This window comes from Myotis myotis, unplaced genomic scaffold (genome assembly GCF_014108235.1).
Source record: "Myotis myotis isolate mMyoMyo1 unplaced genomic scaffold, mMyoMyo1.p scaffold_m19_p_20, whole genome shotgun sequence".
Classification (NCBI taxonomy): domain Eukaryota; kingdom Metazoa; phylum Chordata; class Mammalia; order Chiroptera; family Vespertilionidae; genus Myotis; species Myotis myotis.
In genome coordinates, this window is record NW_023416325.1 from 386,529 (window position 1) to 411,917 (window position 25,389).

The window sequence follows — 25,389 nt, forward strand, 5'->3', positions numbered from 1 at the left end:
CTCCTGACAGAATTGCTCTTGCTGTACGCTCACAGAGGGAAGCAGGGGAGGTGAGGAGCCCTGCGGATGCAGCCGATGCAGGTCTCAGACGGATTCCCTGGGGAGCACAGGCTGGGTTTCGCTGCCCCTCTTCCCTTGGCGGGGCTCCTTCCTCTTTTGGCTCAGGGTTAGTGATCTTGCATGGCATAGGGCGCCAGGGGGCGCCAGGGGACGCCTTTCAGCGAAAATAAAAGCACCTCCCTGCAGCAAGCGAGCTGGGAAGCTCCCAGTTCTAAAGAGGCTGTTTACCAGAAGAGCATAACAAGGGCAGGTCTGGCTGCGAGGCTTGGGACCGCGAGGCTTCAACTGCCACCAAGGGGACCCCAACTGGTCAGTCACCTGCAAGATGAAGGCGGTGAGGATGCTGTTGGCCTGGCTGCAAACACTCCTCCTCAGCAACCTGCTCCTCGCAGAAGCCTATGCATCTGGAGGTAAGATGACAATCTTTCTTTCCTGCAGCAACTCAGTGAAGCAGTGAGGGGCAAGCCCCCCCGTTTCCCAGGCCTCACAGATGACAGGAAAGGAAGCTTTTAGCCGGTTTCTGTTGTCCCACGAAAACTCCCCCCGCCCCCCCCTTCTTTTCCTGGCCAGGGGGCTTGCAGCTCCATCTTTGCCATTAAGAACAAAGGCAAGTAGCTACTTTCTCCTTCCTTTTTCTTGCCTGTGGCTCATGAGTGGATGGAACTGGGGATGGGGTGGGGGGTTCCTCTCCCCCTACTCCTCGAGGCCTGTTTTTTTGCAGAGGCCTCGCAGGGATGGTGTGGCCAGAGCACCAGCCCTCCTCCCCCAGCCTCTTCCTGGGGCTCTCCTGCTGCGGGCAGTGGGAGCTCGGAGTTACCTCCAGGCAGCGTACGAGGCTCCCCTGGTGTCCGCCCGGGCCCAGGCTTTTGCAGCCTTCTCCCAGGAGGGAGTGTCCCTCGGGCAGGATGGCCAGAGCCGCGGAGAAGGCACCACCAGAGTTTATGTAACGTGGAACGACCACACGGGGATGAGTTTCAGGCCCGGCTGCCCACTGCACCGACACCCCCCGCCAGGCCTTCTCCTCCTCGGGGGCCACAGGGTCCAGAACAGCGACCCTCGGCACGTGTGTAGTGCTTTCCGGCTTTAAAAAAAAGAAGAAGAAAAAAACAAACAGCGAGAGCTTCGTGCAGCGCCGGCGCGGTTTTCCACGCGCCCAGGGTCTCGCAGCCCAGGGCACCCCAGCTCCCCGGCTCCAGTGTCTGAGGGGACCCCTCTTCCTCACAGGCTGCTTGTCGGACAGCGGCCACCTGTACCGGGCGGACCAGTCCTCCCCGGCGCCGGGCCTCCGCTGCCTCAACTGGCTGGATGCGCACAGCCGCCTGGCCTCTGCCCCCGAGGCGGGTGAGTGTCGGCCCCGGGAGGGCGGGCGGCGGGCGGCGGCAGGGCGGCGGCCTCCGTCCCGGCCCCCGGCCCCCAGCCCCCAGCCCCGGCCCATGGCGCCTTCTCTCCTCTCTCAGGCGCCGGCAACCACAGCTACTGCCGCAACCCGGACCGGGACCCGCGCGGGCCCTGGTGTTACGTCAGCGGCGAGACGGGCGCCCCCGAGAAGCGGCCTTGCGAGGACCTGCGCTGCCCAGGTACCCACTCGGGACCCCCGTGCCCGGCGCTGTGGAGGGGCGGCCGCTCCCGCCGGCCCCGCGCCCTCTGATTGGTCAGGACTGTCTCCAGGCCGCGGGGCGCAAAGCCCATTGGCTGCCGCCGCCCCGAGTGAGCTCAGCTTCCGGGAGCGCCTTGTAAACAACGGAAGGGGGCGAGGCCCAGCCCCGCGGCCGGGAGTTCCCCGCCGGACAGCTCCCTCGGGCCCGGTCCGGCGCCCTTAGCGATCCGTTCAGCCTTGACTGAATGTTTGTGGGTTCCCTGCTGTGTGTTATCTTCTGCTCACAACCCCCCTCCGCGGGAAGAAGTTATTTGGGGGGGGGGGGGGGGAATCCGAGCCTCAGAGAAGTGACTTAGGGAGGCAGTGAATGGCAACGTTCAGATTTGAATCCCAGGTTCTTAGATTCCAGGGCGCAGGCTTGTTGCTCCCGAGGCAGCCAGACAGTTTTCTAGGCTCCAGTGGATACATGTAAAGATGCAACCTGGGGGTTGGCACACACACAGCGTGGGCTCCATAAATGGGAGCTGCCCAGGGGGGTCGGGGGTGACGCTTGCAGAGGATGGCAATGGAGCTGGGTGTTGGAAGATGGCAAGGATTTGGACAGATGAAGACTTGTGGGAGGCGGGAGAGGCCCTTTCTTAGGGCCTTCCCCTCACACTGGCCTTGTCCCAGCGATGGTGTGGCCCTCGCAGGCCTGGCCTTGCCCAAAGTGGAGTTTGGTGTCAGTGTGTGCGGGTCATTCTGAGCTGGATCCCTCAGCTCCCCCAGCACACGCGAAGGAAGGTTTGGCTGCGGCATTCACTCTGACCACCCTCTGATGAGAGTTGTTTTCCACTTCTCCTCCAGAAACTGTGTCCCAGGACCTGCCAACCTCCAAGACAGAAACGGAGGAGGCGTTTGCAGTGCCAAGTGGAGATGAGGGGCAGCTGTTTGCTCCTGCCAATTCCCTGTCCGTCCGGAGCCAGGCCGCAACTGTGCAGCCCGTGATTGGGATCGTGCAGGGGGTCCGGGCGAACTCCAAGGAGAAGAAGGACTTGGGGATCCTGGGTATGACTGCTCCACCCCTGTCCTTACATGGGATTCATGAAGGAATGTTTGCGTGTTGTCCGGGGCACGGCTAATGGGGCCTTGTGTCCTGTCCTTGGCAGGCAATGTGCTGGGCATGGGCATGATAGTGATCATCGTTGCCATCGGAGTTGGCATCATCTTTGGATACACCTACAAGAGGTCAGTAGCTTCTCTTCTGGGCGTCCCTCAGAGGAGGGGAGGAAGATACACAAAGTCAAATCAGATTCCTTTATGGCATTCTTACCCGCCCCCCCCCAAAAAAAAGTGAGGCCCTAGCCTGTTTGGCTCAGTGGAAAGAGTGTGGGCTTTCGGCCTGAAGGGTCATGGGTTCAGTTCCCATCAAGGGCATGTACCTTGGTTGCAGGCTGGACTCCTGTCCCTGGTAGGGGCACGTGTGAAGGCGACCAATCGACATGTGTCTCTCACATCGATGCTTCTCTGTCCCTGTCTCTCCCTTCCACTCTCTCTAAAAAACAATGGAAAAATATCCTTGGGTGAGGAGTAACAACAAAAAAAAGAAAAAGAAAGGGAGGTGTGGAAAAAGGGGAAACCAGCTCAAGATGTCTAGTAGACACTTGGTTCTAGTCTTTACCAGGTGACCTTGTACACAAACCCCTTCCTTTGATGCCTTTATTCCTCACCCCAAAGCCTTGTGAGGTAGGAGTTCTCATTCCCCATTTTACCGATGAGGAAACCTTTGTCAGAGAGGTGAAGTGACTCACCCAGGGTCACTTCTGCCTGGGAGTGGCAGAACATGGATTGAAGCCCAGCTTTTCCGACACCCAATTCCCCGATGTGTAATCCGGTGTGTCTGGTGTGGACGTGAGTGGCATTGCAGAAATCAGGCCCCACACTCACTGCAGGGATCCAGAGATTGCACTCTTTCTGGGAGCTAGAAAACTCTGCTACTAAAGAGCTCCCCAGCCACCACTTTTGCCACTGGGGCCTGAATTTCCTGAGCCGTAAGGATATCCTCTAGGACAGGAGGAAGAAAGTGAGTTGGAGGACAGAGAGCCTGTTTACTCACTCCTCATCGCATAGGGAGCCAAAGAGGCTACCTGGGGAACTCGGGGACGTGACCTGTGGCTGGGACAGCAGGAGGAGGAATGCTTGTTTGAGCGACCATGTGGAAAGGCTATCGAAGTCCGTGACAGGTGCGTCATGATAAGGCCAAGTCGCATTCCTTTCTACAGGACTGTCTGACTTTGGGGAAATTATTTGCCATTCTTGGGCAAAATCAGGGGACCTCAGCCCCGAGTGTAATATTCCTCTCCAGGGTCTGAGGAGGCTTTCTGTAAGGGAAGTGACATGGTAGCCTGCATTTCCCAGTGGCTAGGGCCATGTCTGAGCCCGTAGCCCCAGTCGATCAGCCAGCATTAAATAAGTCTCAGGTGTCCTTAGAGGTGATACATAGTCAGTCTCCTCATTTACAGATGAAAAAAGGAAGTGTTTGTAATAACAAAAGCAACGATAGGAAACAGCAGATGCTAGACATTGCTTCAAGCAGTTTACAGGCTGTAACTCCATTCTCACCATCACCTTTATGAGGCAAATGCTGTTAGTACCCCCCTCCCCTCCCCCTTTTACAGATTAGGAAATTGGGACAAGAGAGGAGGTGTACCTTGCCTGAGATCACACCCCTAGCATTTGGAGAGGCCAACTCTTAGCACTGCCTCAAACTCGCTATCTGTGTGACTGTGGGCAAGGTGCTTCTATTTCCTGCCCCAGAGCATTGCTGTAGCTAAGGCATGTGACTGAGGCATGTGACGGCTTAGCTCTTTGGTCAAAAACTGTTTTTCTTGTCTGTAAAATGTGGGCACTCTTACTAGTGCCCTCCAAGCCAAGCCTTCTTCCTTCTCTGGTTTTCTGTGATTCAGGAAGCAGAGGTACAGAGAGGGGAAGTACTGACCCGAGTGACAGGGTCTCCTGATTGCCAGTCTAAGATTGTTGCCCTTGGGATGTGCTGGCGGGACGGTTGGCTTGTTCATTTCAGAGCGTTAGATGAAATGGTGCGATGGCCCTGACCTACAATTTGTGGTCAGAATCAAACCATGTTGGCCGAGTGTAGCCCTCCTTCCTCAGCCACTGGCTGCAGTGGACTCTCCTCCAATCTTGTGACCGTTTCCAGGCCTCCTCCAGGTGAACTGGCTAAACATTTTTCCGAGGATGGAGTCAAACCCACGACCCTACAGTCCCCCAGGCGGATGCTTTATCCACTGAGCCAAACCGGCCGGGGCTAAATGTTCTTCATCTCGAGCCGGGTTCTCATGCCGGTGAGGGGGCCACGCCTTTCTTGCAGGTTCACTCCTCCAGACTGTCATGTGATTTCCTTGAGGCCTAGAATTTACCTTCCGGTAAACTCAGGGCAAGGCACATGTCACCAGACTCCCTGTACTAACCACAAGACCCTCTCCTCCCTTTTCTCTGCAAAAGTACATTGAGTACAGTACAGACTATACGACAGGAAACCACACCTGGACTAAAGAAAAGCTCTCCCAGAATCAGAGAAAAGACTGTTTTGGAAAGAGCTGTTGAGTATAGATGTTGCTACTCTGCACCTCGGTTTCTTGACTGTGAAAAGGGGATAGATATATCCTTCCTCCACACATACCATACCTACCCACCCCAAGAGTATCATAAGTTTTAAATGTAAACAGAGCACCCATCAGGTTAAACAGTTATAGTAGCAGCCAACATTTATTGCATGCTTTCTTTTTTATTTTTATTTTATTGATTTTTTACAGAGAGGAAGGGAGAGAGATAGAGAGCTAGAAACATCGATGAGAGAGAAACATTGATCAGCTGCCTCCTGCACATCTCCCACTGGGGATGTGCCCGCAACCTAGGCACATGCCCCCGACCGGAATCGAACCTGGGACCCTCCAGTCCGCAGGCCGACGCTCTATCCACTGAGCCAAACCGGTTTCGGCTATTGCATGCTTTCTTAATAAGGAAGGCTGGCCCTAGCCGGTTTGGCTCAGTGGATAGAGTGTCAGCCTGCAGACTAAAGGGTCCTGGGTTTGATTCTGGGTCAGGGCACATGCCCGGGTTGGGGGCTTGACCCCCAGTAGGGGTCGTAAAGGAGGCAGCCGATAGATGATTCTCTCTCATCATTCTCTCTCTCTCTCCCCCCTCTCCCTTCCTGTCTGAAGTCAATAAAAAATATATATATTTAAAAAAAGAGAGAAATCTAGTACATCAGCCACTGGGTTGCTGTGACTGCAGCTAGCACCTGCCCTGCCTGGGCCCATCGAATGAGCAAAGCCATGCAAGAGACACAACCTGAACGCGTCCCTCTTTTCTTGCCAGGGCAAAGGGCCTGAAAGAGCAGTATGACCAGAAAATGTATGAGCGGGAGATGCAGCCAATCACGTTGCCCTTGTCTGCCTTCACCAACGCCACCTGTGAGATCGTGGATGAGAAGACCGTTGTGGTCCACACCAGTCAGACTCCAGTCGACCCTCAGGAGGGGGATGCCCCCCTCATGGGCCAGGCAGGCACTCCTGGGGCCTGAGCCCCCCACAATGGGCAGGAGCCCCGTGCCGACACTGGTGCAGGATGGCCTACCCTCCTACCGCTGGGAAGATCTACACTTTTTGTTGTGGTTAAGACCCTCCCCCCACTTTTTTTTTCCCCTTTTGGTTTTTGGTGAACCCTAAGACAGACGCGGGTTGCACTGTTGGCTGAGGGCGAAGTTGGGTAGGTTGCTACCAATGCTCTTTCTCCAACCCCTGGAGCAGGGTTTTGTCTGTGGAGGGGGACAGTGGCAGCTGCCACAGCAGTGCTGCTGACAAGGGCTTGCGACACTGCCTGTGTCCTGGAACTGAATCAGGGACGGACAGGGAGCTCCCCTGGGCTCCTCTGAGCTTTATGATCTAGCGTGGCCTCAGTCTCCGCCTTTCCGTTTGTTCTCTGCGGGCTTGAGTGGCGCACGCTGTTATTCATAGTTCAGGCCAAGCAGTTTGAGAGGCAACATTTAAAAAACTGTATTTAGTTTAAACAGTATTTGGGATGGAACTCCCTACTGACCTCCGAGAACCAGAAATGAGTTTGTACAATAATCAAAAGTGTGGGTTGAGAATGGGATCCAGGCTGGGGGTACTAGGTGTGCCCCAGCTTGCCGGCGGTGACATGCCTTGACAGTAGTGGCCAGGCTAGGCCCAGTGACTTCCTGTTTTGAAAGGAAGGTGCTCGCTTCGGCAGCACGTATACTAAAATTGGAATGATACAGAGAAGATTTAGCATGGCCCCTGCACAAGGATGACAAGCAAATTCGTGAAGCGTTCCATTTTTTTTTTAAAAAAGAAAGGCAGGATTGCACTGAACATTTCGCTTAGGAAGAGGGTGAAGGATGCCTCAGGCCGCACAGGACCTGAGGTGGGCCTGGTGCCCCCCAGACAGCCTCTCTCCGGGGTGGACAGCCACCTCTTCCTTTTGTGGGGTTAAGACAACAGCTTACCTGTGGGAATTATACTGCGGGGCCTTGTGAACTGCCTCTGAAAGGTTAACCTGGAGACTACGCTCAGAGGTGAGGTAAGAAGGTTCTTTAGGGCTTACCCCCTGCCCTGGCCTGAGTTTGCAGGTGGCTCTGTGGCCTCCAGGCCAGCACTTCCCAGTTGGGGCAATGGAGCGAGGTCACACCTCCTAACTTGTAAAACAGTCATAAAACCATTGGACGAGACCCTAGGGTTCCCCAAGCCCAGAGGGCGAAAGGGACACCCAAAGTCATAAAGTGACCGGCATGGGCCAGAGGAGAGGACGTTTCCCCACCCACTGTGCTACACTGTGCCAGCAGCGCGGCAGGGCCTCCCAGTCCTGACGTCGCATTTGGAGGCCTTAGCAATGCCACAGAGCTTCCTGCCCCAGGGCCCTGCCACTGCCCCACGTGGAGAGCGAGGGGGCGTTTGTGGGGCCCGTTCTCTCTAGCAGGTGGTTGTTCCTGGGGGTGGTTTGCTGAGGGAACCCAGGCCTCGGGGTCCTTTGGGGTTCAGTGATGCTGAAGAGAACATCACTGGTTTCTACTTTTCTATGAAAACATTCCTCTGTGTACATGTTTTATATACCTCATTCTGACACTTGCATATAAAGCGCAGGAAATTGCTCTGCATTTTACTTATATAAATAAATTTTTTAAAAAAGAAAGGACTGCACATTACCAAGTCTGTGGGGTGTCGGGAATACTCCTCCCATGAGTTGAGGAATGTTTGGTTACCTTGTCAACACCTGTGTGGCCCGGGCCTGTCCCTGGGAAGTGGCCACCGTAGAACGGTTGGTGACCGCAGTCACCCCCAGGAATCTTCCAGGGTGAAGCTGCCGTAAAGATGAGTGTGCGGGCATCTCAGTGGGCGGTGGTCACTGCAAATCCTTTGCCCCTCGGCATTCTTTCCGAGGTGGAGGTAGTTCAACATCCAGGCCGCCCTTGGCTGGGGCTGGGAACCGGCAGTGGAGGTGGTGCTGTAGGAGCCACAGGAGGGATGGGTGTGCAGAGGGGGATGAGTCCTTGGGCTGCCAGGAACCGCTCTGAGCTGAGAACGTCCCCATGGGGGCAACTCCTAGGGCTCCAAGAACAGCTACCACTGGGAGTGTCTGTTGGACTTGGAGTAATGGTTTCTCAGCCTCTAGAACACCCGTGATCTCTGCCCATGGCCAGACACTGGACAGTTCTATCAGCAAGGGGCACCCAGCCCTGTGGAGAGGACGCTAGGACAGCCAGGCTTAAGGAGTGGACGCAGAAGACGGGCGTGTAGGGCCCCAAAGGAGGGACTCAGCTGGTAGGTGGGAGTCAGACCTGCTTTAAGGACTGGGCTGCTTCCGGCGGGATGAGCATGTTCTCTGGAGGAGGTTGGTGTCTACATGAGGGGAGGGGATGGGAACTAGGGAGCGTGAGAACGCCCCCGCTGTGGGGAGTCACGTGACCCGGACCTGGACAGGCCAGTAGCATTTCCTCTGGAGGGGAGCAGGGGAGGCCTTGCTCTTCCTGGCAGACAGGCCAGCAGACCCCCGACGTGTAGCTCCCTAAGCCAGACCCCAAGTCACATTTTACTCTCAGTGTCGTCGGTTATGTTAACGGCTTAATTTATTTGTTCTGCTCAACGGCCCAACTTGGGCCCACCGCTCCCACGCTTGCAGGGGGCAGCTGAGGCACAGCCAACCACACAGCGCAGACCTTGCTGCTGCTGGGAGCCCAGGGCTCAACCCCACAAGCTAGCACACTCCACACAGAAGTGCGGCCTGTGTCACGTAGCCAGAGATGACATCTAATCCCACAACTCATCAGGTCTATGAACAGTATTTCACATATCACCCAACACATAGAACAGGATAGTATTAACAGCAACCACTCTCCTGAATCGCTCCCACCCACCTCCTCCCTCCCACCCCCAACACAACCGCCACACATCGCAGTAATATCCCAAACCCATTCCCAACGTGTTAAATATGGCGCAAGCTCGCTCACAGACACTTAGGAGGAGACAAGTCTACTTGTGTTGAGTCCCTGGAGTTCTGGGAGCCAAGGGTAGAGGCTGCCCTCAGGGCTGGTCAGCACCCATGGCTGCGGCTCAGGAGGCTGCAGCCAGGAGCTGGTGAGGTGGGCTAGCCAGCAGGGGAAGTCCGAGACAGATGGCCCGGCTCAGGGAGCTGTCTCCCCAGCATCTGAGCCCTGGGACTCCGCCACCTCCTTTTCCCGCCCAAGTGGTGCCTGGACCTCGGCACGGTGAAGGGTGGGCAGTGGCTGCCGCTGAGATCCCCACTCCCCCAGCCTCACACACCGGGCTTGTGACAAGCCATACTCTCCTCCAGAATCCATCCAGCTCCAGGCAACCTGTCTCAGGCTGAGGGACAGCAGCCAGGATAGGGGCTTTCCAGAGGGCAGAGCCTCTTTCTTTTCTGCCCAAGCCTCTTCCTGCAGGTGGGTGACTTCCTGTTACAGGCAGAGATGCCGATGCACAAGTTCTCAGCCAGTCTCCGGCAGTGCAGTGTGAGAACATGAGGCGAAAGCTCCCCCTTGCGTTGACGTGGCCTGGCAGGTGAACAGAAACCGGCCCTTCCCTGGATTCCTGGCCAGTTCCACCACAAAGTAAGGGCCTCTTCGAAACCTGTCGCCTCGATCTGCCCAGGGAAGGGTGGGACATGGAGTGAAAGGAGGGTAGCACCACTGTCAGTTCACATCCTTGGGTTGCAGCCTGGCCCCCAGTCTTGCTCTCATCCACCCGACAAACCGACCGACCGACCGGCCGCTTGAAGTGCTCCAGTCTTCAGCTGGACCCGAGACCTCGGAGCCCAGCGGCTGGTTCACCCTGGAATCCTGCCTGGCAGGTCCAGATCACGCTGATTAGTGTAAGCAAGAGCCTGGAATCCCAGGGAATTCCCGAGAGGTCACGAGTAACAGATTCCTCCTGGCCCAGGACCAGCCTGTTTTTTTCTTCTTCTTCACAGCTTTCAGGCGAGTGTTGGATGTACAGACAGTAACCAGGCCCCAAAACGTGTGGAGAGGCATTTCCCTGGTGCTGCGCCCGGCTCGCCTCCTGGGGAGGTAGTAGGGATGGCTTGTTCTGCTTCTAAACAAGCTGCCAATCCACAGGAAGCTGGGATGGCCCTGCCCACAGCAGGGGGCTGGGCCAGGGCTAGGGGGGCGAGTCCCGGGTCAGGCCGTACTGCACGCTCACAGTGTGGTCCAGCTCCTCCAGCTCGGCAGGCAGCGGGATGCCCAGCTCTCCCAGGTACAGGGAGAGGGCCTCAAAGGAGTCCTCCAGTTTTGAGAATGCCGGTCTAGAAAGACAAGGGGGTTGGAGGCAGGTGAAACATGGGTAGGGCCATGGGGTGGTGTGGAAAGCACCCAGGCCTGTGGCTTCATCACTTTCTAATTGTCTGACCTTGGGCAAGCCCCTTGCCCTTGTGCCTCCATGGGAAACAGGATTGCTGTAAAGGTTAGAGATAACACTGTGAGAAGGCTGGTCTGGTTCTAAGGGACAGCGGAGAAACAGAAAGTGCAGGAGAAAAAAAGCTCCTCCCATGTCTTGGAGAAAACTCAATCATTAAAGGTGGGATTGACTAAGTGTCTTTAAAAATTTTCTTTTCATTTTTAAAAATATATTTTTATTGATTTCAGAGAGGAAGGGGGGGGGAAGAGAGAGAGAGAGAGACAGAGAGAGAGAGAGAGAGAAACATCAGTGATGAGAGAGAATCATTGATTGGCTGCCACCTGCACACCACACACTGGGGATTGAGCCCATAACCCAGGCAGGTACCCTGACTGGGAATTGAACTGTGATCTCCTGGTTCATAGATCGATGCTCAACCACTGAGCCACGCTGGCCAGGCCTAAGTGCCTTTTTATAAAAAAAATCCATTCATTGATTTTAGAGAGGGAAGGAGAGAGGGAAGAGAGAGACGGAGAGGGAGAGAGGAACATAGATTTGTTGTTCACTTATTTATGCATTCATTGGTTAACTCTTGTATGTGCCCCAACTGGGGATGGAACCTACAACGGTGGTGTATTGGGTCAATGCTCTAACGTAGCAGTCACCAACCGGTGGTCTGCGGACCATTGGTGGTCTGTGAGGTCCGAAAGGTTGGCGACTGCTGCTAACCAACTGAGCTACCCAGTCCAGGACTTAAGTGCCTTTTCAAAGATCCTTTCCAGTCCTCAGAATGTTTCCACACCATTGCATCTGCCTGGGAAGGGCATTTCATAGGTGTAGCAACTCTCCCCAGGGAAAAGCAAACAGTGGGCTCCTATCGCTGCGGAAACAGCTTAGGTGCCCTGGGACCCTGAGACATCTCAGGCTTCCTCCCCCGCCTCCACCATGTCTTTACTTAAACATCTTGTCACCTTCTCAGCCTACTCTGACCACCATATTTAAAATGACAACTTGTGGCCCTGACAGGTTTGGCTCAGTGGATAGAGCGTCGGCCTGCAGACTGAAAGGTCCCAGGTTCGATTCTGGTCAAGGGCATGTACTTTGGTTGCGGGCACATCCCCAGTAGGGAGTGTGCAGGAGGCAGCTGATTGATGTTTCTCTTTCATTGATGTTTCTAACTCTCTATCCCTCTCTCTTCTTCTCTGTAAAAAAAAAAAAAATCAATAAAATACATTTAAAAAAATAAAATGATTTGTGTCCCAAACAACTGTCTCTCCTTGACATTTTGTTCATAGCCTTTGTCACTTTCTGATATTCAGTACAGTTGATCTCTCTTTGCTGGAATGTGAGTGCCAGGAGGGAAGGCACCTTTGTTTTGTTCACCACTGTAACCACATGCTTAGGACAAATCTAGCACATGGCAGGCACTCAGTAAATATTTTTTAATGCAAGACAGACATTTAGAATGACTGAGAAGGGGTTTACCAAACAAATATTGTACAGCTTCACATCTTTTCCTCCTGCTCTTATTCTGGTGTATTATACTAAAGGACTGTGGTCTTTGGTCCCATGAAGGAACAAGATTTAGAGCCTCCCACCAGCCAATGCCGACTCTACAGCGGACTTTTATAAATCATCTGCATATATTAATATACTAAATTTCTGACCATTCGACCAGTCGCTATGATGTGAACTGACCACAAGGGGGCAGACGCTCTGACCGGTAGGTTACTGCTGCTGGGGTTTGGCCGATGGGGACTGGGTGAGACAGGCTGGACATGCCCTGGAGCCCTCCTGTGGTCCCTCCCTGGCTGGCCAACCTCCCAGGGTTGTTGTTCTGTTGTTAGTGTTTATTTATTAATCAATTTATATATTATTTTCACATACAGTTTACTAATTTTCTTTCATCTCTGATACTTCTATTATAGAGAAAGGGTAAACAGCGATATTAAAGTATTTCTACTAATTAATTTTCTTTCAATGTGCATGAATCCGTGCACTGGGCCACTAGTTTAAAAATAAAGATTATGTGCCAACTGGTTACCTTGGGGAGATGGAGTTGGGGAGTGAGGAGTGTGTTGAGGGACACATTAATTAGATTATAGAACAGTGATGGCGAACCTTTTGAGCTTGGCGTGTCAGCATTTTGAAAAACCCTAACTTAACTCTGGTGCTGTGTCACATATAAAAATTTTTTGATATTTGCAACCATAGTAAAATAAAGACTTATATTTTTGATATTTATTTTATATATTTAAATGCCATTTAACAAAGAAAAATCAACCAAAAAAATGAGTTCCCGTGTCACCTCTGACATGCGTGTCACCTCTGACATGCGTGTCATAGGTTCGCCATCGCTGTTATAGAAGATACATAATTCCCGTGCTAGGTATTTTGGTAGTGTGTAAATCTGTCTTTTAAAAGAAACATGATTTTTGTTAGCAGAAAAAAAGCACAAAGATTCTAGGTTTCTAATGCATAAACTTGAAAATTTCCGGGGTAACTTTGGTAATAATGAAAGTTATAACTTGAGGAAATGAAGGTAATTTTAAAAAGATTTCTTTCAAGGAAGAAATTAGCTAAATGCATGAAGATGCTCACTGTAGTAATACCTACTGTAAAGAGAAACTGGAAAAACCAGAACATCTACATTATGTATATTACAATATGTTCAGAGAATTTCCTAGAATAGAACTTCATGTTGTTAACAAAAATGCTAAACAGGAAGCCTGGGTAGTAACAAGGAAAATACAGGGTAGAATAAAATTTTTTTCTCTATTTGAGATCATAAATCTATAAAAAATGTGTGTGTGATGTGTGTGAACATGGACAGGGGAGTACAGAGACATGAAGACGCTTATTCTGGTAGAAAGGTATAGGTTTGAGTGAGTGCTGTTAACATTTCTTTTAATGGCTGTGTCTCTGTTACACCCAGGTCACTTGCAACTGTGCCCTCATCCTCCCCACCCCCCACCTGGTATGTCAGCTGTCTGGTGCCTTCAGTGGTTGACAGTCACATCCTTGAGCTCAAGGCTTCCGCCACCCCTGTGCCTGGGAAGGGCATGGGGACAGCCAAAGGCGGGGCAAGCCTCCCAGGACCTTGTGGGCTGGGGCAAAGGGGTGGATACCAACCTGCTCTCGGGCTCCAGTTTGCAGCAGATGGTGGCCAGAGGGAAGAAGGCTGGGGGGCAGTCTGTGGGGACAAACTTCTCCCAGAAAAGCTTCACGTTGAGGCCATAGTCCAGTGTGCGGGGCAGGCAGTCAGGATCTGCATACACCTGCCCGATGATCTGCAGGCGAGAAGGTGGCTGGTCAGACAGGGACTATGGAGGGTGCGGCCCATGGTAGGGGAGAGGGATGCTGGCGCGTGCACAGGAAGCACGGGCAGAAGAGGAAGATGAAAACTGAGGTTAAAGAGCCACCCTCCCCAGCCCTGTCTCTCGAAGTCTTGTTGATCCAGACTTGTCTTCTGACTGAGAGTCTGAATACTGAGGAGGGGTTAGAAGGTCTTACTTCAGTGGAAGCACAGTGTTCCGAATCTGGAGGGGCAGTTTCCACACATCCCCCCCTGCCCTGCAGTGTCCCTTGCCAGAGTTCAGGCTCTGTGAAATGAGGGGCTGGGTCTGACGCATGTCTGAAATCCTATGGCACCAGCCTACTGCTTTATACACAGTAGATACTCAATTGATCTCTATTAAAGAAAACAATTTTTGCTCTAGCCGGTTTGGCTCAGTGGATAGACCGTCGGCCTGCGGACTGAAGCGTCCTGGGTTCGATTCTATTCTGTTCAAGGGCACATGCCCAGGTTTCAGGCTCTATCCCCAGTAGGGGGCATGCAGGAGGCAGCCGGTCAATGGTTCTCTCTCATCACTGATGTTTCTATCTCTCTCTCCCTCTCCCTTCCTCTCTGAAATCAATTTAAAAAAATAATAATTTTTAAAAGAACCTTTCTTCATTATTTCAATCGTCCGTTGTCTCTCTATCACTCACTACTTTGTAGGAATTACAGAAACCCTTGAATGTATGTGTTGGGCCGACTGCTTCGAGATCGACTGAACTAAGCTCCTAAGGGCAGGACTGTTCCCAGGACTCACTCTGTCCCCTCCAGTGCCTAGCACTGTGCTGGACGCGCTGGCACTTCCTGGAGTGGCTGCTTCCACTTCCAGGCTGAGGGCAGGGGGAAAGGTTGCCTCGGGCTAGACAGGCGGCCACATGAACAATCTGCCTTTCCTAGTGGAGTTCCATGTCTGGCCTGCCCCTTATTGACCGTGTGACGAAGAGCAAGCCACTCTCCCTTTCTGAGACTGTTTTCTCACCTGAAAAAAATCCTGCCCCAGCCTATGGGACCAATGCAATCCGACTGTGGCGAGAGACGTGTCATGAACCAGGTGACCCTACACTCGTGTTGACTTTATGGCGAGTTACTCATCTTTCAGAGGAGGAGCCTCCGTTCGGAGGCAGGGCAGAGCTGCTCGGCCTGCTGCCTCAGGCCTTGCCTACGTGCGGGAGCTCACCTCGCAGAGAACGATCCCGAAAGAGAAGACATCCACCGTCTCGTCGTAGCTCTTTCCTTGGGGAACACAGGAGAGCGGGCTGTTAGGTTTGGTCCCTTACCTGCTCTGCACCGAGTCTCGGGCCAAGTCAGGCCACCTCCGAGAACCAGGACTAGAACAGGATCCGTGGGGACGCCCCGAAGGCTTCCCGGGACTGGGACCACCTGGAAGTCGCCTTTCCTCGGCCCTGGGTGAGCTGCCTTGGAAGGATGTTATAAACCAACACTGCCCATGACGAAACGGTGCGGGACCGTGAGAGAGCACGGGACCTGGGTTCACCTGGACACTGCCGTTAGCCAGCTGTGTGCTCCTGGGCAAACCACTGAGCTCTCTGGGCCTCAGATTCCAAAAAGGGTTGTATCAGACCATTCATTCCTGAGGCCTCACAACCCTGTGGGTTTCAAGACTCCCAGCCAGCACCTCTGGCTGGTGTGAGCAATATCCACAAGAGGGCGCCACACTTCAGTTCTCAGCACAGAGAGAGAAGGAAAGGCTGAATCAGGCTGTAGGTAGCCAGAGCCCTCACCTACTCTTGGGGCACAAAAGCCTCAGCCAGACCTCACCCTAAACCTCGGAGGGGACACTGACTAGCTCGTGGGCCTGCGCCCAGGGAGGAAGGAGTTTATGAGGCCCCGTCTGTCTGGCGAGGGATAGAAATGCAGCCTTCAGCTCCGGGAACTTGGCCGTACCCTTCACAGGCCTCCCCGGGAGCTCCCAGGGCTCTGCTGTGAGAAGTGGCCCCCCACGCCCCTCGCGAGGCATGGCCCCTCAGGGCACCCGTACTCACCATTCAGCATCTCAGGGGCCATCCAGTAGGGGTTCCCCACCACCGTGTAGCGCTTCTTGCGGTCATTTTTGCGCAGCGTTCGCTTCTTGCTGGTGGCCTTCTCCACTGGGGGCTTTTTCCTCTCCTCTACTATGAGCCGTGACAGCCCAAAGTCTGCCACCACCACAGTCTTGTCCTGGTGGGACAAGGGCCAGGTCAGGACTTGGTGGGGACATTTCTAAGCGGAGTCATTGAGAAGGAGAGAAAAGATGGGCAGCAAAGGAGAATGAGTCCCAGCTGAAGCCCTCACTGACAGAAAGGATCAGCATTTTGTTTGCTAACAGTTTGGTATCTCCACACAGCAGATTCCCGAGACCTGGGAGTGCTCACAGCAGAGCCCCTGGAGCCTGGACGGGGAGGCTCTGAGAACTAGAGAGTGGGACTCAGAGGCAGGGCAGGGGATTTCTTTCGTTTTGTTTGTCCCCCATCCTGCCTTGTCCCCCAAAATATTTTTTAAACATGTTTTTATTGAATTTAGGGAAAAATGAAGGGAGAAGGGGAGAGAGGGAGAGAGAGAGAGAGAAACATCCATTGGTTGCCTCCTGCACGCCCCTTACTGGGGATCGCGCTGCAACCCAGGCATGTTACTGACTGGGAATCTGACAGGTGACATTTGGTGCATGGGACGACACTCACCAACTGAGTCACACCCACCAAGATTTAAGGCCATGGCTAGAATCAGGATAAGACAGAAAAAAGACAAGGTGGAGGCAGTCAGCGGGGGGAACTTGGGGAGAAAAGCTCTTCAAATAGCTCTGGGGGCCCTGGTGTGGCTCAGTTGGTTAGAGCATCGTCCCATGCACTGAAGGGTCTTGTCTCAGTTTGATTCCTGATCAGGGCACATACCCAGGTTTGGGGTTGGATCCCTGGTGGGGCCACATATGGGAGGCTGCCAATCGATGTTTCTCTCTCTCCTCCTTCCTCTTTGTAGAATCAATGAAAAACATGTCCTTGGGTGAGGATTAAAAAAATAAATAAATAGCTATGGAGTAGTCATGTGGAAAAGGGATTAAGATTGTTTGGGTCCAGAAGGTGAAGCCAGGGACAGTTAGTGGGCAGCCAGGAAGCCAGATTGCAAGTCAACAGGAGGAATAACATTATAACAATCAGAGCTGACCCACCAGTGGGAGGAATGCAGGCCCCCAACCCGGTTACTACAAATGCACTAGCTCTGTGGCCTCAGGCGCCAGAGCTGTAAAACGGGGTCCACCGTGAGCTGCTTTACAGGACCATCAGGGGGCAAAACCAGGAACGTGATGGGGCTGTCTGCACAGAAACACTTCTAACCAAAGGATTTCAAAGGCTGGAGCTGTATCTGCAAGTGTCTGAGAGCTCAGAAGACAGAGAAGGGCACTGCAGGCAGCTGGAAGGGCAAGACAGGAGCGCCCAAGGCGAAGAAGGACAGTCAATTCTTTTGCGACCAGGAAGCCTGGAGGGCTGGCCCTGGGGAGACCCAGAACAGCAAGACATACCAGCTTGATGAGGCAGTTGTGTGAGTTCAGGTCCCGGTGGATGATGCACATGGAGTGCAGATAGGCCTGAAACAGAGTCGGAGCTGAGGCCGATGGCCAGGAAACCAACCACTCGCTGACTCCGGATTTGGGCCACTGAACTGGCTCTCGTCCGGGCCAAACCCACCCGCCTTCAGAACCCAACCTGGACTCCAGAGCCCAGGCCCCCCGCCATCACTCCCTTGTCCCAACACCAACAGAAAGCCAAAGGCTGCCTGGGCTTCCTCTCTCCCTGCTGCCGCCTCCTGCCCATCCTTAGTTCGGCGGCCCCGAACCCAGTGGCTGCTCTAAGCTCTCCCTGCTGTCTCCTGAAATCTCCAACCGTCCTGCGCCCTGGCTCTTGCATGTCCCCATCTCCTTTACCCATTTACGTAGATCCGGGACCTCTGAAGTAAGCAGCCCTGGCTTCCTCATCCCAATGACTGGTTTCAGCTACCCTGGATCCTTCCTGCCTGTGAGCGGGGAATCAGCGACCTCCTCCTGAGCCAGCAGGCCCTGTATTCCTGACATTCCCCTTCCCCGAGACTCAGCACCCTCCTTGCTCTCTGTCTGCACCTTAACCTCTCTTTCTTCCCAACCAAATGTTTCCAAACAGGCCTGTTTGCTATTTCCCCCTCCAGGCAGGCACCTACCCTAGCTCTTCCCAAACATGTCTCCCAACCGTTACTGCCACCCCCTAAACATCAGCTAAATGAAACCAACATTCTTCTAACCAACCCAACTCTTCTTTCTCCCTTCACCTATTCCCTCACTGCCAACCCCTCTCTCCATTCAGACTCCACTCTGCCTCCCAATCTCCTGTCCGCCCCCAAGTCATCCCCTAAAATTCAGAAACCTGAAATGTTTCATTAGCCCCCGACCCAGGTCTCCCTGCGCCGAGTTCTCCCAATCCTACCCCAACCTTCTGACCACACCAGACTCCTCTGCAAAAAAAGAAGAGCTCTGGCCACAAAGCTTGCTTTCTTAAAAATCTTTTAGCCCGGCCGGTGTGGCTCAATGGTTGAGCTTTGACCCATGAACCAGGAGATCATGGTTCGAATTCCGGTCAAGGCACATGCCTGGGTTGCGGGCTCGATCCCCAGTAGGGGGCATGCAGAAGGCAGCCCATCAGTGATTCTCTCTCAGCATTGATGTTTCTGACTCTCTGTCCCTCTCCCTTCCTCTCGCTGAATTAAATAAAAACATACTAAAAAAAAATCTTTTACACCTGTCTTTTTGTCTTCCTACATAAAGCCTGACTCTTTAGCTTAAGATACAGGGGCCTTAATGTACCCCAAGACTAATATGGTCTTCATGGACCCACATGAAGAGCAGTGGTTAAAATCTCAGGACTGACTCCCCCAAGCTTCCGGTTCTGTCCCTTTGTGGCCTATAGAAACCAGGGTTGCCATGAGGAATAGACACACACATGCATGCTAGTCCCTCAGCTCCTGCCTGGCGGACAGAAAGCACTCAGCGATGGTCAGTTACTGCCATCGTTGGTATCATTCTTTCCCAGGAACAGGCTGCTTCCTCCTCTTCAGCCTGGGGCTCCTCTGCCCAGAGGAACTTTCATCCAGTTCTGGCCCATCCTTCAGAGCTCAACTCGCACGCATTCCCCCTCCTCAGATTTCCTAGGCAGCGAGGTTCTCTGCAGGCTCCAGAGGCCCTCAGAACCTGGACACCCAGTGCCTGCAAGGCCAGGCCATTTTGTGCTAATTTGCTTCTCTAGTTCGCCTTGCCCATGTCCTGTTTGCCCTTGAAGATTTGGATTCTTTGAGAGCAGGGTTGTGAGCTGAGAACAGCCATCGGGGGTCAATTTCACTGGCACAGAGAGCAGCTTAGCACTAGCTGCCCAGCCCACACGAGCTGCCTTCTAATGCCTGCCCGCAATCCTTGCATCTCTCCCAACTGCCGTCCCCCCTCTTCCCCTGCCAACCCGCTGGCAAGGTTAGTGCCAAGACTCACCATTCCAGAGGCGATGCCTTTGGCAAACCTGACCTTCTGCTGCCAGGGCAACGGGTCCTGCAGGATGGGGGAATGTCCATCAGAGGCTGTTGGGCTCTGGACCACGAGTGGGCCCCAACATGGTCTCTGCCTGTGCCCAGTCCCACCCATCGTGGCCATTTGCAGGTAAAGCAGTGAGTCTCTCTGGCTAGCATGGCTTCAGGGTGGTAGTGACATAGGTGTCCCACTGACAACCCACCAAGCTCCTGGGGACAACGGAGATGGCACACTCACCACACTGCGCACAAAGTCCTTCAACGTGCCCCCCTCAATGTACTCTGTCAGCAGGTTCAGCTTCTTGTCCTTGTATAGCACCCCGATGAACTTGAGCACATTGGGGTGGTCCAGGCTGCGCATCACCTTCACCTGGGGGTGGGGAGGCCAAGAAGGGCGGGCAGTTACTTCACACTGTGTCTTCCTCACCCCTTGCCTCCAGGCGGTCAGCATGACCAGTGTTACTTGCATCTCCTACCTCCTATGGTGTGTGATGGGGCGGAATACACCCATGTGGATGGGGAGGGCCCCACGGGCCTTACCCTCAGGATCCTGCCTTTTTAGGAATTGCATGGGGGGTGGGGTGGGTGTTGGAGTGGGAGGGCAGCCCCTGGACCACAGGTGCACCCAGCTGCACTAGTGGAGCAACCCGGGAGAGGCGATGGAAATGCTCCGGGAGCGTGTCAGTTCTCTGGAATGCCCCGCTAGGCTCCTTTAGCAGGTGTTCAGGTGGTCATTACAGCATCTAGTTGTACGAAATCGGTTTGCTTTCATGTCCATCACCCCATTATCTGTGAGCACCTCGTAAGGTCTTCCTCCCTCTTCCAACAGTGACACCAAACTCCTAACTCCACGCCCTCTTCTTACCTCAGTCAGAAAGGTCTTCTGGGTCTCCTCATCACACCGAATCAGCTCCTTCATGACCATCACTTTGCCCGTGGCTTTGTGTGTCACCTACAAGGAGGGCGATTGTCATGGGTGCAGAGACCAGAGGCAGTTCTGGAGAACTGTGTGAAAATCAGCGCAGCTGGCCATCCCATCCCCTGGAGGAGGCGCTGAGCCAGGTCAGATGGGAAGAGTTCATGTGCAGAAGACACAGCACGGGGCACCAGGGGACTCAGAGAGGAGCACACCCCCGTCCCTGGAGAGCTGGGCATGCACAGAGGAGAAGCGAGAACCCGGAAAAGGGAAGTGTGGGATGAGGCAGGAGGGGCTGTCAAGCCAGGCAGGGGCTCCGGTCATCTGAGAAGGGAGTGAGTCCCTCAGGTGAACAGAAATCTAGGGGCAGGAAGGCCAATGCCACAGACATGCGCTAGGGAGGCTGAGGGGGTTGGGGGTGAGCTCTCCAGCCCCAATGCTCCAAAAGCTGAGACACATGGCTTACCTGACCCCCCCTCCCAGCTCTCAGTAGAGGAGGAGGAGGAGGAAAGAAAGAGAGAGAGGTTAGTCCCCGAGACTGCTCATCAGGGAGGCAGGAGCCACTCCCCCATGGGCTCCCTGCAGCAGGCCCAGCACTGGGGCTTCTGGGCGCCTAAAAACACCACTGCCTGGATATGGGCGGGCCACAGGCAGAGCTCCTCCCAACCCAGGGCTCCGGGTTCACCAAGCTCACTGCAACAGCAACGCTGACCTTAGGTCGCCTGGGAGGGCTGGGGTGGCAGGTGCAGCCCTGACACCACCACCTGCAGCCAGGAAGGAGGCCTGGTGTTCTGCAGGGCGTACGGTGAGACCACATAAGAAGTCCCCAAAAGAAGGTGAGGGAGGGAGGAGGGGCGGAGGAACAGAACAGCTGCTGCCCGTGCTTACCTTGATGGCCTGCCCAAAGAAGCCCTTCCCCAGGACCTCCCCGTGGATCAGGTCACACGGCCGAAAGATCTGCTGGGAGTAGCTGCTAGAACAGCGAAGGGATTCGGAACGGCTGATGTCACGGCTAAACAGCAGGGGTTCCTTTGGGGAGCTGGGGCCGGGGGACTTGGAGATGCTGTTACTGCGCCTGAGGATGAGGAAAGATGGTGCTAGGGATAGGGTAGCCCCCAGAGACTTGCCAGGAAACCCTGGGGGCAGGCACCTCAGGGCTACCCTGTCCTTTCCAACATATGTAGTTCAGGACCTATGACTGGGGAAAGGGACTCTCAGGTCAGACAGACGTACCATGTGGGGGCTGCAAACATCAGTATTTAAGTACATTCAAAGAGGGAACCCTGAGTACTTCTCACCGGGAATGAATGATACATGCTACTGGCTCATAGCGCTCAGTACAGGACAGCACGGTAGATGGTGATCCGCCGCCCATGTCTGCTCCATTCGAGGCACTAACGGGGTCACAGTGCTAGCCTACTGCCATGCCCCAAAATGACCGAGTGGGGTTTGGGATATTCTGCACCTCTTTGTATCTGGCTACCTTTCCTACATTTAAAATTAATCAGCGTGTGTCATTTCTACAGCAATAAAGCCAGTGTGTCTACATGCTTAAGAGCAGCGGCCACAGTAATGGCTGGTGACTGTCACGCTGACTTCCTGAAGGAAGGACGAGACGCTGAGTCCGCAGCACTGAAGGTGGACTGCAACCCTGCAACCTCCTCTCTGGGGACACACCTGTGTCATTGGGCTTCCCAGCAAGGACGGGCAGCTTCCCAGCCCCTGCTCTTCTGCCCCGCCTCCTGCCGAGTGTGCCCGAGGGGCACCCCAGGTGAGCTGGCCTCTCTCGTGCATGACGGCCCTCTAGGTATCTGAGCAGCTCTCTGGCCACCCCCACCCACCCCTCCCTCTTCCCAGGCCTTCTCAGCCCTCTGGCGCTGTGCCGCCACCAGCTCGCTCGCTCGTGCTGACTGAGGCCAAGAGGGCAGCCAGGAGTGACAGGAGCCACCTGTCGGGAGGGCCCTATTTCCAACAGATGCCAGCCAAGAGGGCCCTGAGCGATTCGGCCTGTTTGGTCAGGAAGGCGGATCAAGAACCTGACTCCTAGTAACACTAACAGCACCTCGCCTTTGCTGAGTGCTGACACTGGGCTGCTTTGCATCCTTGCTGACACCGAGTCCTTACATAACTGGGGAGACAGCCACCTTTATCTTGCGACTCCACCTCACAGATGCAGACAGAGGCCAGGCGAGATGGAGCGATATGCGAAGGGAGGCAGCTCAGCTAGAAGGTGCCGTCGGGGTGTGCCTGCCTGGAGAGCCAGTGCTCCAGCTCCTGCTCTCTCAGCCTCCCCACATACTTGTTTTTGGTCCCTCAAATCCAAAACAACTTGCATTCCTCCTTGTTTTATAGTTTTCAACCTCCTTATTTATATTTCTTAATCCCACCTGTGCCCCAACTCCAGCCCCTAAGCTCTGTGTTTTCCCCTCGGGCCACGCTGCCCTTCGGGGTCCAGCTCAGGAGTGCAGTGGACAGTCTGACCCCTTGGTTTCTATGGGAACCTGGCAGACAGCTGGGTTAGATCGCGCACAGGTCCTGGTTATGAAATTGTGATCTCCCTGCGGGGTGCTGGGTCAGCACAATCCTCAGAGCCAGCCCGTCTCTGGCCAGCTGGTTCCCTTCCTGACTCTGCTGGTCTCCGAAAGCCAGCTCTGCCTCATCTGAGGGACAGGCCTGGGGCAGCACAGAACCAGGGTGATGGGCGTGGGCACCTTAGGGAACGTCTCCTCAGAGTCCCTTCCAGGTTCTCCTTGATGTCCAGGGTGCTGAGGGTGTGCGAGTGCCCAGCATTCTGCAGGTGGGGAGAGAGCCGTGCATCCAGCCGCAGCTGGTCCAGGCGCTGGGAGACGGGGTCGTGTTCAATCAGGAGCTGAAGTGTCTGGCTCGTCTGGCTAATTGCATCCTCTACCTGTGGCCAAGGAGCAGCGTCAGGCTGGATCCCACAGGCTGGCTCCCCGCAGGCCACCCACCGTCAGCCCAGAGGATCCAAGCACAGTGCGGCCCAGGCTCAACTTGGCTAACAGTGGCCTCCAGATGCCAGTACCCCACAGTGCCCTCTGCCTGGCATCCTGTCAGCTTCCCCATCTGTCAGGCCAGCCCTGCAGCCCTGGGGACATGCCAGGCTGACACAGGAGGTCACCAGTGGTCACAGGCTCAGTGGCAAGACAAAGAGATAGACGAGGGGTAGAGAAGGGTGAAGGTCACAGTGTGATCTCCCAGGGGGTCTGTTCCATGCCCCACACCCATAGACAGACTGGACACACACTCTACCTCCTCTACGCGGAGTGTGCGGACGGGGGTCCCATTGATCTCCAGGATGCGGTCCCCAGGGTGGATGGCATTGCGGTTGTTGGGACTGATATGCATCCGGTTGACCCTAGGACCAGACGGGAGTTGAGACAGGTGAAGGAATCCTAAACACAAGCCTGACCAATTTCACTTGTGCAGGGAAGAGTCACCTGGCCCCCAAGGCCCAGGCCATGCACAGAGAAGGGGCACTCACCCAGTGGCCTAAGCCAGAAACTTGGGCGCCATCCTCTCCATTGGAGTTTCCTCCCTGCCCCCAACCCTCACCATCTTGGAGAACCCTGCCTTCTCTCCATCGCCATAGTTACCAACATCTCTCACCTGGATCATGCAACAGCCTCCTAACTGGTCTCTACATCTCTAGGCTTGCTCCCCTCCCACCCAACTTCCACACCCTTGATCCTTCTAAAATGCTAACCTGATTGCATCACTTTGTTGCTTTAATCCCTTAATAGACCTGCTGAGTCTTCATAATCCAGGCCCTCCATGACTTAACAACTCCCTCTCTGGCTACTCCCAACCACCCAACCTACACCAGACACAACCACAGACTCCTACCTCTGTCCTGATCACAATTCCCTCCCCTCTTCATCTACTGAGGCTTTGGAGCAGACCTCAGCTCTTCCTGACTTCCCCAAACCTAGTAACTCTCACCTACACTGTAAGCACCCAGTGCGCAGCACACCGTTAAGTGCACAATCACGATTGTACAGAGTTAGCAGCCACAGGCACCTCATTACTGGTATTGAGGGGGACACAGACTCCTTCCCCATCTGATCTCTGGCCTGGACCTAGGGTGGAGTCTTAATCTCTTTCTCCTCCCTTCCCTCCGTTCATTCGCTCAACCAACAAAACAATAATCAATGAACATCTACCATATGCCAGGCACTGTTCCAGGCCCTGGGCATGCAGTACTGGACAAGACTAAGATAAGTTCCAGAAGGAACTCGTGGAGAGGACAAATGATAAACAAACTAATACACATAATCAAGCCAGATAATTTCAAAGAGCTAACATGATCTGACACTTGACACGTGAAGGCTGAGTGGTTCCGGCATTAAGTATCTGGTGGGAAGCAGCCTGGGCAGACAGCATGGTAAGTGCCAAGGCCCAGGTGTGGTTACAGCAGAGTGAGCGCCAGGAGAAAGACAGAAGATGAGGATGGAGGGGGTTCAGCATAAGACTTTGGAGTTCTGAGCCCCTTTGAGGCCCATCTATGGCCTCGGCTCAAGACCCCCTGCTCTGGGGTTCTCAAAATACTCACTCTTTTACTTGCACAGAGGTGGCATAGTTGGAGCAGGCGCTCTCCACGGACACAGAGAAGCCCCGCCGGCTCTCGGTGGTGGCTGGCATGGAGATGTGTGTCACGGAGTAGGGCAGCTGGTCCTGAACAGACTCCGTGGAGAGCCTCTCAAACATGGGTGCCAGCACCACCTCATTATGGCACTTCCCACTGGGGAGAGGAGCAGGAAGGGGGCTAAGGTCTCGGAGACCCCCCCCCCAAGACCCCAGCAACCATTGCACCACGTGACTTCAAGCAATAGGACCCACAGCCCCACGATTACTGTCCCTGCCATGATCCCGCTGGCCGCTCGAAATGAGAAGCCTGGGTTCTCTTTGCTCTGCCTCCAACCCACTGAGAATCCAACCCCTTCCCCTCTCTGGGCATCAGCCCGACTTCTTTTATCAAAGGAGACAGTTGGACGGA

The 25,389-nt window shown here is 54.4% G+C and overlaps 2 protein-coding genes and 1 non-coding gene across 7 annotated transcripts in view; 2 read left to right on the forward strand and 1 right to left on the reverse strand.

Moving 5' to 3' along the window:
• The first annotated feature begins 59 nt into the window (after window positions 1–59).
• PIK3IP1 (phosphoinositide-3-kinase interacting protein 1) lies at window positions 60–7,867 on the forward strand. Of its 4 annotated transcripts, XM_036353218.1 has the most exons (7): window positions 60–470; window positions 1,285–1,401; window positions 1,518–1,637; window positions 2,504–2,704; window positions 2,806–2,884; window positions 3,767–3,879; window positions 6,035–6,190. In XM_036353218.1, exons 1-7 carry the CDS (start codon window positions 386–388, stop codon window positions 6,046–6,048), a joined length of 729 nt encoding a protein of 242 aa, XP_036209111.1. In that variant the 5' UTR covers window positions 60–385; the 3' UTR covers window positions 6,049–6,190. The 4 variants fall into 4 exon arrangements, with proteins under 4 accessions (XP_036209111.1, XP_036209113.1, XP_036209112.1 ...); XM_036353219.1 differs by lacking the exons at window positions 3,767–3,879; window positions 6,035–6,190 and adding an exon at window positions 5,878–6,028 and having other exon boundaries at window positions 67–470; XM_036353217.1 differs by lacking the exon at window positions 3,767–3,879 and having other exon boundaries at window positions 85–470; window positions 6,035–7,867.
• Window positions 6,913–7,020, forward strand: LOC118678664. The gene has a single exon (XR_004974960.1). It is a non-coding gene; the product is annotated as a U6 spliceosomal RNA (small nuclear RNA).
• A 909-nt stretch (window positions 7,868–8,776) lies between the features above and the next one.
• Window positions 8,777–25,389, reverse strand: part of LIMK2 (LIM domain kinase 2) — a 54,836-nt gene continuing 38,223 nt past the window's right edge. The window contains exons 5-16 of one of the 2 annotated variants that reach the window (XM_036353213.1): window positions 24,946–25,134; window positions 23,646–23,751; window positions 23,087–23,283; window positions 21,264–21,450; window positions 20,325–20,411; window positions 19,698–19,829; window positions 19,425–19,481; window positions 17,439–17,504; window positions 15,928–16,102; window positions 15,102–15,157; window positions 13,720–13,877; window positions 8,777–10,495 (exon numbers count right to left, since the gene is read on the reverse strand). In XM_036353213.1, the coding sequence (XP_036209106.1) occupies window positions 10,351–10,495; window positions 13,720–13,877; window positions 15,102–15,157; window positions 15,928–16,102; window positions 17,439–17,504; window positions 19,425–19,481; window positions 19,698–19,829; window positions 20,325–20,411; window positions 21,264–21,450; window positions 23,087–23,283; window positions 23,646–23,751; window positions 24,946–25,134 (1,555 nt within the window). In that variant the 3' untranslated portion in view covers window positions 8,777–10,350. The remainder of the gene's footprint in view (window positions 10,496–13,719; window positions 13,878–15,101; window positions 15,158–15,927; window positions 16,103–17,438; window positions 17,505–19,424; window positions 19,482–19,697; window positions 19,830–20,324; window positions 20,412–21,263; window positions 21,451–23,086; window positions 23,284–23,645; window positions 23,752–24,945; window positions 25,135–25,389) is intronic. The other variant, XM_036353214.1, reaches the window with a different exon arrangement.

Bases quoted from the DNA above. Each gene is read 5' to 3' on its own strand.
- PIK3IP1 (XM_036353217.1), top strand. From the start codon at position 386: ATGAAGGCGGTGAGGATGCTGTTGGCCTGGCTGCAAACACTCCTCCTC. The intron at 1,402-1,517 runs GTGAGTGTCGGC...CTCCTCTCTCAG, and splicing joins GGCCTCTGCCCCCGAGGCGG to GCGCCGGCAACCACAGCTAC. The intron at 1,638-2,503 runs GTACCCACTCGG...CTTCTCCTCCAG, and splicing joins CGAGGACCTGCGCTGCCCAG to AAACTGTGTCCCAGGACCTG.